The sequence below is a fragment of the Haliaeetus leucocephalus genome, unplaced genomic scaffold (genome assembly GCF_000737465.1).
Source record: "Haliaeetus leucocephalus isolate CR32 unplaced genomic scaffold, Haliaeetus_leucocephalus-4.0 Scaffold339, whole genome shotgun sequence".
Lineage (NCBI taxonomy): Eukaryota > Metazoa > Chordata > Aves > Accipitriformes > Accipitridae > Haliaeetus > Haliaeetus leucocephalus.
In genome coordinates, this window is record NW_010972775.1 from 24,363,421 (window position 1) to 24,373,531 (window position 10,111).

The 10,111-nt window shown below is 43.8% G+C and overlaps 1 protein-coding gene across 1 annotated transcript in view; it reads left to right on the plus strand.

The window, feature by feature from the left end:
* The window catches only part of IQGAP1 (IQ motif containing GTPase activating protein 1), a 75,131-nt gene extending 68,756 nt beyond the window's left edge, over positions 1 to 6,375 (plus strand). The window contains exons 35-38 of the mRNA XM_010572220.1: positions 1,274 to 1,440; positions 2,335 to 2,457; positions 3,392 to 3,500; positions 5,254 to 6,375. Of these exons, the coding sequence (XP_010570522.1) occupies positions 1,274 to 1,440; positions 2,335 to 2,457; positions 3,392 to 3,500; positions 5,254 to 5,367 (513 nt within the window). The 3' untranslated portion in view covers positions 5,368 to 6,375. The remainder of the gene's footprint in view (positions 1 to 1,273; positions 1,441 to 2,334; positions 2,458 to 3,391; positions 3,501 to 5,253) is intronic.
* The last annotated feature ends 3,736 nt before the right edge of the window (positions 6,376 to 10,111 follow it).

Here is a 10,111-nt window from a genome sequence, read left to right on the forward strand (position 1 = left end):
CATTCAAGAATACCTGAATGATAAAGGGGGGAGCTGAGAAAAACTTGTGTCATGGTTTAACCCCAGCCAGCAACTGAGCACCATGCAGCTGCTTGCTCACTCCCCACCTCCCAGTGGGATGGGGGAGAGAATTGGGGGGGGAAAAACAGTAAAATTCATGGATTGAGATAAGAACAGTTTAACAGGACAGAAAGGAAGAAAGTAATAGTGATAATAATATGATGTTAATAATAATAATTGTAAAAGAATTGGAATATACACAACAGGTGATGCACAATGCAATTGTTCACCACTCACCAACTGACGCCCAGTTAGTTCCCAAGCAGCAATCTGCCCCGCCCTGGCCAGCTCCCCCCAGTTTATATACTGGGCATGACTTCACATGGTATGGAATATGCTTTTGGCCTGTTTGGGTCAGCTGTCCTTGCCATGTCCCCTCCCAACTTCTTGTACCCCTCCAGCCTTCTTGCTGGCTGGGCATGAGAAGCTGAAAAATCCTTGACTTATTATAAACACTACTTAGCAACAACTGAAAATATCAGTGTGTTATCAACATTATTCTCATACTAAATCCAAAACATAACTCTATACCAGCTACTAGAAAGAAAATTAACTCTATCCCAGCCAAAACCAGGACAACTTGCAAAAGTGATCTAATACTGTTGTACATTGCTATGGTGACAATGTATTTTATATCATGTTTACCAAAAAACTATTTGGGAAATGTTATATATGTAAAGTGAATAATTGCCTTTAGGGATCCAATTAGAATTAATCATACTGTTGTTAATATGTACCAAAAATGAAAACAGAAGTTGACTTGAACATGTGATATTTTTTGTTCAGGTATTAAGGTAACGTATACTTAAAGATGGCCAACTAACAAAGAAAGATAATGTCTGTGTGCTGCTGTGGTTATAGTGCAAGATACCTTTCCTACCTGGCGGTGGCAAAAATTGCTGGCTGCGTTTAGATCACGGACTGTCGGTGCCCACTCTAGTCATTGCAACTAGGACAGCATTGAACTTGAGAAAGCAGCAACAGGTTCAAATGAACTGCTGTGTAGAGTTGGTTAGTTCCAAAAATAGTCAACACAGAGAAGAAGTGATGATGCTTAAACTGGGGCAAGTGCAGCTGAGGGCTACAGCTTGTAGCATGAAGCAAGACTAAGCAAAACCAAATGATGCATTTTGAATACTCTGTGCTCTGGGCTTGAGCAACTGGAGAGCTCAAGTGACTGTTAAGTCTCTGCCTGTCTTTCTCTGTGGTGTAGGATATCCGAAATCAGCGTAGATACCGTCAGAGAAGAAAGGCGGAGCTGGTGAAGCTGCAGCAGACATACAGTGCCTTGAACTCCAAAGCCACTTTTTATGGGGAACAAGTGGATTATTACAAAAGCTACATCAAAACCTGCTTGGATAACCTGGCCAGCAAGGGCAAGTAAGTATTTCAGAACCATGCTGTGGCCCTAGAAGTGCTTCTTACAGAAAACACCGTGTATGTTGTTGCTAAGAATCGTAATGCGATCTGCTCAAAGCTCCTTGGCCAAGCTCTTCACTGCAGCAATAGTTCTAGGGAAAGGGTCTTAGTAGTGGTGGGAAAATACGGGGAGAGAGCAGTGTCCTGAGTGGGGTCAAAAAGACATATTTGAAAGAATTTTGGTCCCTCTGGGAGAGGGGAGTTTAGAGAGTCCAGTGGGAATGAAGCAGGTTGTGCAGATAATGCACCTGCTGCTCAGTCAGTCTGTCCTGGCATCCTTTCTAGGAGCAGAGAATGAAAATAACATAAGTTACCTACAAGGAAAGCATTGATCATGAATTGTCCTCTTTTTATCCCAAATGGAGTCAGTTGTAGGGCAAGATAATTCAGATTTTCCTAAAGAAAAAGAAAGAAAAAAAAAAAGAAAAAGTGTCTTCCTCCCCAGTGAGATGTGGGAAGAGCAACTGCCAGTGAAAACTGAGGCAAGAAAGTTGTTGAGTAACCTCAGCCTTCTCCATGTCAGTTGTCACCAGATCCCCTTTGCCTAATGATAGATGATGCTGTTTTCTGTGAAGTACCATGTGGTTATGTTTTGGGGTTTTTTTCTTCTCCTGTAGTGTAAGTGTTATTGGTAAATAGTAGAAAATCAAAGATCTGATCTGAGCTACAAGTGCTTTACAGATAAAATCACTAGTAGAAACACATAATCTATCAGCTGCTTTGGTCGCAGTAGATTAGCTGTACTGGTTCTATCCCCTCATCCAAATAGGCTTAAATGTTTGCTGTCTGAAATCTCTCTACTCGTTTGACTGATCATCTTGTTTAATTTTGGGGTTTTTTTGTTGTTGTTTTCAGAGTCTCTAAGAAACCTCGGGAGATGAAAGGCAAAAACAGTAAAAAGATTTCTCTAAAATATACAGCAGCTCGACTTCATGAGAAGGGAGTGCTTTTAGAGATTGAGGACCTGCAAGTTAACCAGTGAGTATTTTTTAAAAACTCTTTAGAGCTAAATAACCTTCTCGGAGAAAGAGGAAAATGGGTATGTTGAATTCTTGTCTCTCTTTGAACTAGTCTAGGTGCTGGCAATTGAAGAACAGAAGCTCTGAGATTTGTTTGAGATAGTGACAGATTGTCTTGAGGTTTTGTTCTTGGAATTTAGCATTGTTGGTAGACATAACTATTAAAGCTGAAGAAATTGTTTCGGTGATCCAGGCTGGCATTCCTAGGGCCAGGAAACCTTGCATAGTGATCACTTGGCAGTTCTCTCTCTCTCTTTTTTTTTTTTTTTTTTTTTAATTCTTTTTTTTCCTGGTTGAAGCAAAGGAGGTCTTTGATTGAGAACTGTAATGGGATTTAAACATGACAACCTCTTCCCACACACTCCTTCCCTGTCACCCCTACAGTCATGGAAGGGTACCTACTCGGGTGAATTGCCACTATGGTTAATAGCTCTCACTGTTGAAAAATCAACTTAATGCTAGCTTGAGTTTGTCCAGCTGCAGTTTGCTAGCCTTGAGAACCTGGTATATTTTCTGTGGAATATAGAGAATCTGCCTGTTACTAGAATTTTATTCAACCCTGAATCATATTTTGTACTTTGTGCACTAAATGAGGATGGATGTGCAGCACTGAAGTAGACTAGACTGCGTGGGCTAAATTACTGTCTTTCCTACTATGCTTGTGTGAAGGTGTGATCTACCAGATGTAGAATCTGTTAGGCTTCCATTCATTGTTGTATTGAGTCTTGTCGGCTTTTATGATCTCATTCCAAATGGGGATATAGAATAAAGAGTTAAGAACAGAATTCTTAGAAATTTATCTTCAGGTTTCATCTTGTATATTCTCTCCCTGTTTCAGTAGGAATTACGTGTTCAGTAATGAACTGTGGGTTTTCATTTCTCAAATTTCATAGGTTTAAAAACGTCATATTTGAAATCAGTCCAACAGAAGAAGTAGGAGATTTCGAGGTAAAAGCAAAATTCATGGGGGTACAGATGGAAACCTTTATGTTACATTATCAGGTAAGAACCGTCCTATTTAGTAGTGGCATATAAGTTCTGCTTGCCAGACTCTTCATAAAAATAATAAAGACATGTTTTCTGCCCGAACAATCTGAAAAATGCTCTCAAAAACAACCCATTTGTTGCAGGGAAAACAGCTGCAATGCAAATGGAGGATTCAGACTACTTTTGTTTCTTTACTAATGAAAGCCTGATGTTAGTCTGTGTTCTTAGTTACACTTACATGTATGCACACAGAACAAATGCATGCATTTTCAACAACTTCGTGCTACAGCAGAGAGATCAGGAGTCTGTGGCAGTGGTCTGGGCTTGGGTGTGGTGGCTTTAGCTGGTCATCACATATTGGTGTTCTTTCTGCCACCCTACACTTACCTGTTTCTTTAGCCATATACAGGTCTTAGGAGTCTTCAACCTTTACTTAGGCCAGGCTACTGGAACAGGCATACTGACTGACCTTTTCCCAAACGGTTCCCCATTCTTCCTCCCACGCCAGTACTGTTATGCCTGGCGTCTCTTTTCCCTTCTTCCACTTCTGTCTCTACCCACCTCCCACCCAGCTTGGCTGTTTTTAGGTTTGTTAATCGTGGATGCCTCAGGGGTCTCAAAACAGATTGTGTGCAGGAGCACCTGTGGGAAGTCCATGCCACCTAACTGGCTGCTGGGAGGGACAGCTGCCTCACGCATGCTATTCATGTGTTCTGAGGACTCCCCTAGTTCATTCCAGTCCTAATCCATTGGAGCTGGTCATGAACTTCTTGATTCATGGGGCTACCCACAGTCACTTGCTCCTTGGGCACATGTGTTGCTATACCACTATGTGTTTGTAGCACTGCTTTGCAGAAAAAGCAGATGTTCTGAGAGGACAGCAACGAGAGAACTGCCTTTGGTCATACAAGTATAGCATTAACAGTGGCATCTGTTAAAAAGACTTGCATTGCCATTGCCAAAATTTTTACAGAAAGCAGCAGAAATAGCTTTATGATTTTTTTACTCCAGTGTCACCCAGGCTGGACAGCTGCAGGAGCCAGATTTGGATTTTGGAACGCACACAACATTTCCCTGCAGTAGTACTACATGAATGCCTTCTTCAATATGTATTGTTCAAGAGCAGGCTTGCTGAAAGAAATTTCTTGCTGAGATAAATCAGTGCAGGGAGTCCTATTGCTCTGTCAGGTGCATCACTGACAAGAGCAAAGTGTAGCTAGAAATACTGCCTACATAAACACCTGAGAGACTGAATTGGCATTGTGTACATAGTCCTAACAGAGATGCCATTTCTTACTCTGCCCTAGACTGCAGTGCTCTAAACCACCTCACTGAGACCTGTGGCAACGAAGAATTTTAGAAATTGATGCTGTGGAATGGTGTAATATTTCTTGGGTACATAATATAATTAGGCACATAAGAGACCCTTTCTAAACATTACAACAACTTTATAGCTACTGTGCAAATGAAAAGCCTGGAGGTGGCTAAATCTGAAATTTGGCTTTCTTAGAATGGTCTTCTATTTCTGCCCTCTTTGGTAATTTTTTTTTAATAAACATAGATTAAAAAAATTAACATCTTAAATGCCTTAGAGCAACTTTATTTTTCATGCAGTATGAGTGGATCTTTAATGAGTCTCTCATTTTTCTATCTTATGCCATGTACTTTGTGATAGATATTCCTCAAAAACCTACTGTACGACAGGGTGTTGTATATTCTTTATAAGCTCTTGAGGACTCCTTGCTCATAAAGGTATTCTCTTTGGCAGGATCTGTTGCAGCTGCAGTATGAAGGCGTTGCAGTCATGAAGTTGTTTGACAGAGCAAAAGTGAATGTCAACCTTCTGATCTTTCTTCTGAATAAGAAATTTTATGGGAAGTAACTGACCTCTGCTAGCAAGTCTGTGAAAGGGGAGATGAGTAGAACCCTGCACATACAAGTTTTAATGACCTAGCTATGTATCAGTATATGCCCATGCTGTGCTAAAGTATATCAAATGTATCATGAAGGAGGACTAAGAACCTCTTGTGAATCGATAACCCTGACTGAGTCTGCAGGGAGTTGGTTTCTTGTTTATTTATGATCTTTTATCTTCAACTTTGAAGGTCCCCTGAAAAGCAGTTAATTTAGAATGTATTTTTACATGGCGCTGGGGATTAAACTAATACTCTAGTATACTTAGGGCATCTGGATGCTTTATTTGCCTAATTGTGTGCTTCATGAGGCTTGAATTCTTGTTGCCTGTGCAAAGAGAAAGCTGGCACTGTACAGCAGTTGGTTTGCCTCTTCCTGAAAGCAAAAAAAGGTTGCAGATTGTGTTTGGACTCCAATTATTCTCTAACAGCAAAGGCCAAAATAAAAAAATGGTCAAAGTCCAGGTTACCCATTTGTTTGTGAGTTTGCGGTGGTGGCGGTGGCCAATTCCCAAGATAGAACTACTATGGTCTGCGGAATCAGTAAGCGTCATAAATGGTTGCTGAACTATTTGTGATTATGTACTATAGCCACATAGAACAGCTTTAGTGTCTCATTTTTCTTGATTTGTTTCTGTTTATTACACTGTAATAATTTACAGATGGCCCCTTAAACAGAGGGACTGTGGAATGTATTTACTAGGGCTTAAAAAGAAGCCTTTTGGGGAAGGAGAGGGGAAACTTAAAAAATTTCTTGCGGCATATTAACTTTTAATGTTGCTTACAAAGCATTTGAAATGTAAAAAATAACTTTTTTCCAGTTTAGAGCAATGTTCTATATATATCTGTATCTGATGCAATAAATGTTAAGCTCTACCTGCAGACTTGTCAAAGGGAAGAGAACTATCTTAAACAGGTTAGCTTTTAAAAAGTTACATTTTTCTACCTATACTCAAGTTCCCATTTCTTTTGCTACTTTGTAGAGGTTTTTTTTCACCATGGTGGTGGTGCTGGTTGTTCTGCTATATCCAATAAAAATGCAGAGACTCTTTAAAAAAAAAAAAAAAGAAATCCGACCTTTAAATTCATCAGTTGCTCTAGCTCTGCCCCCAGTTTTTTTCTTAACATTTTTATTTTTTAAAAAAGGGACATAGCTCTTAGTTGCAAATTTCAAGTTATTCATAGGTCACTTGTGTTGTTCATTCAGATTACTGGGTTTAATTGAACTGCTTTATCTCTGATCTATACTGAGCTAGTTATTTCAGCTTAGATCTTTTTTTCTCATGAAAGACACTCATAGTATTGGAAATGGCTACATTCCATTTGTTTCTGCAGTCCTCTCAGAAACAAATATTTATTTCAACCTGCTGATGTCTAGACTGTATTTAAACATATTTTAATGTTGGTGTATGTGTGGTCCAACCCAGTAACAAAAATTACTTGCCAAACCCAAGAAAGATCTTTATGGTCCAGATAGTCTGAAACAAGAGATACCTCAGAACTGGATTTCCACTAAAATCTGACAAAGAGGTCTGAAATGGGATAAATGTCTTGCCTTGGTTTTTTTTGTGGGTTGTTTTTTTTGTTTGGTTGTTTTTGTTTTGGTTGGTTTTTTTTTCCCTGCCTCTGAATTTGCTATATTGTAGAAGGACTTAAAAAATGAATTCCTTAGATTAGGGGATGATGAGAAGAATGGTGGAACATTATAAAATGATTGTTAGCAAAACGCAGCTGTACTCTTCAAGCTCTTGAGTGACAGGGATTGATTGCCCTCCCCTTTTTTCTTTTTTTTTGAAATTAATACTTTTAGTACTTTTCAATGTCTCCAGATAAATTTCAGCTTGGATTCAGGGACAAGGAAATGAGGTGTTAAAGGCTTGTGTAGTACCTGTGGGGAAAGCATCTTTACTATGTGATTTACAATAATTCCCTTGTTGCCTACACCTACTGAAAAAAACAGGGTTTTGGCAAAAATTAAAAACAACTCAGTTCTTTGAAAATAATCTTTAACATGGGAAAAGAGTCTACTTACTTTAGCTGAGCAACAGTATGGCACTTTGGAGGGTTTTTTTAAAGGAAACGCTCTATTAAAAGATCAAATCTCAGCACTTAATTATATATATTTTTATAATTTAATGGTGATTTAGCTTTGCTTGCTCCATTATGCCACTGTATTTACCATGGGAGTAGCTACAAGTACAAAGTGTGTTGTCTTTCTTTCCTGGTAAAATTTGCCTTTGTAATTCACATCTAAGTAAAAAGTAATTTGTCCCTATGGGCTTTGTGTGAACTCCTGACTGCAGGCAGCAGCCATGAACACACAGCTGGGCCCCAGGCACAGTGTTGGTGGCAGCAGGCATTGCCATCAGCGAGCATGGTTAGGCTGCACCAGCACCAGGGAAACCACTGTTTCTCCAGAGGTCTCCCACCTCCTCTGCGAGTCAGTCCTGGGCTTTCTCGTGCCTGGGGGACTGGCCATGGTCTGAGGAAACAATGGATGACACAACACACTTATGGTGGAGGTGTGGACCTCCTGACATGACTGTGTGCCCCCACCCTGGGGACCTCCCTGTGGCTCTGTAGCACCCTACAGGACTCATGCTTCCCACTCTCCCAGAACGCTCTAGCCCCATCCTAGTAGGATTAGCACAAGTCAGCCCTTGATGGTGTCTTACTCTCAATTAACAGAAATGTCTTTTGATTCAGCTAGGGTGAACGGCAGGGTCCTTGTAGATGCTCCTGTGGTCTGCTTGGCCTCCCACAAGCCTAGCACTGTACTGGTGTTCTCCTTACCATTTGCTATGGCTCTGCAGTGTCCTTGTGGCCCCCAACTACCTCAAACCCTACCCCAGAGCCAGCAAACACTGCCCCAAAACTCTGACTGGCCACCAGACCCTGGCTGAGTACCCCCAAAACCCTCTAAACCTGCCCCCAGGGCCCTGAAACACACCCAACCCTGCCTCAGGACAAGTGAAAATGTTGATCAACCAAAGTGATGAACACAAGATCTAGGGTATTTCTGCCTCCCAAGAGGAGAAGTGCCATTTCTGTTGGCAGGGAAAGCGGTGCCTGCTCTTACGGACTGTCCATGTGAAAGCAGTGACTGTGATCTACTGCCACTATATTGGGCAGTATAAAGAATTAATGGGATCAATCACCGGGACAATTTCTGTGTTGGGGTGCCAGGAGCAATGCTGAGGTGGTCCCTGACATGAAGGAAATGTGCTGTGCCTGGATGAAAATGAACCGGACCTGAACTGCACAAAGCCCTCTGGCATCAGGGGGCTGGAGGTGGCTGGGATCCTGAGCTGTCCAGGGGAAATACCCGATTCTGGGATTGTCCAAAATAAAGCTGCAGTTGCATCCACCTGGGGACATCTAAGATCACTGAAGGAGAAGCATTAAGCCTGGGAACACATTGCCAGCCTGGCCGTGGCTCATACCAAGCACAGCTATGTGCGGCTGACACTGCCGCACAGCCTCAGCCAGCAGCACAGGAAGCAACAGCATGAATCCACCCGAGCGGAACGGTCACACCATGCAGGAGCACTAGCAGCTGCCATGAGCGGGCAGAGACATGAACCTGAGCTGTTTGCTTCAGTCACGGGACCTGTAACAGAGCCTCCTGCAACCATGCTGCAGTACCCTCACCTTCACACCCAACCGTCTGCGTGTTTCCAATTACGTTGTTAACAGCACCAATGGATCCACAGCGCGCATGCCCCACCGCATGCTTTTGTGCCAGTGTTATTACTGTGGACAATTACCTGTGGGACCAAGAAAAAGCACTGGGAGATCCAGGCGACAGATGATGTCCCCAGCAGGGGGTTTGAGTCATCGGCATTTCCAACAGCACAGGCAGCTCCTTGGTCAAAGCCTGGCATCTTGATGGTGATGGGCAGCGACGCCTTGTTAGCTGCCGGATTCCCAACAAGTGAGAGAAACCCAGCCAGGAGTAGGCACCAGGCCCCAGCCAGAGCCCAAGGGCAGGGGCCACCCCATCATGGCTACTCACCACCACAGGTACGAGTCACCTGCCCCAGCAGGGGTTCCTGGTACCAGGCTGGGAGAGCTGCTGGGAGGTGACGGGGCACTAGGGCCATTGTCCCCATCCTCATTGCCCTGATGTGTGACTCCTCTGGCCCCAGGACTCATGTCAGGGAACTGTTAACATGTGGGAAACGGGGGGGCAGCTTGGTGCTGGGAGGAGAATCATCCTGTGGGAAAAATGGGAAACCAACATCACCTTCCCTGTGCTCGTCACCCTCATCCCGTCTCCCCCTGTCTGCCTCCCTACACCACAGCCCCGTACCCAGGGCTGCCTGGGCCCCTGGGGCTGCCCCTACCTATGGATACCGTGTGCTCGCCCCCTGTGCGGGGCAAGGGGGAAGGTTTGGGGGGGGCGGGAGGGGACCGTCGGCGGGACTTGGGCAACCCCTGCCTCGGGGCTCCGTACTCGCACCCAGCTCTCCCCGGCTCGGGATGGGACGGGGCTGGATACACCGAGGAAGCCCCGGGACGGCTTCTCGCGGCCGGGCAGAGAGCAACACTCGGCCCAGGCGGGCAGGGTCCGGCACCGAGGGGCTGAGCGGGCACCACCGGCACCCTGGAGGAGTAGGACCGTCAGAGATAAAAGAGACGAGAAACCCCCGTCCCCGGCAAGATGAAGGGCGAGTGCGGGACCCGGGAGCGCTTAAATAGGGGCGGGGCCGG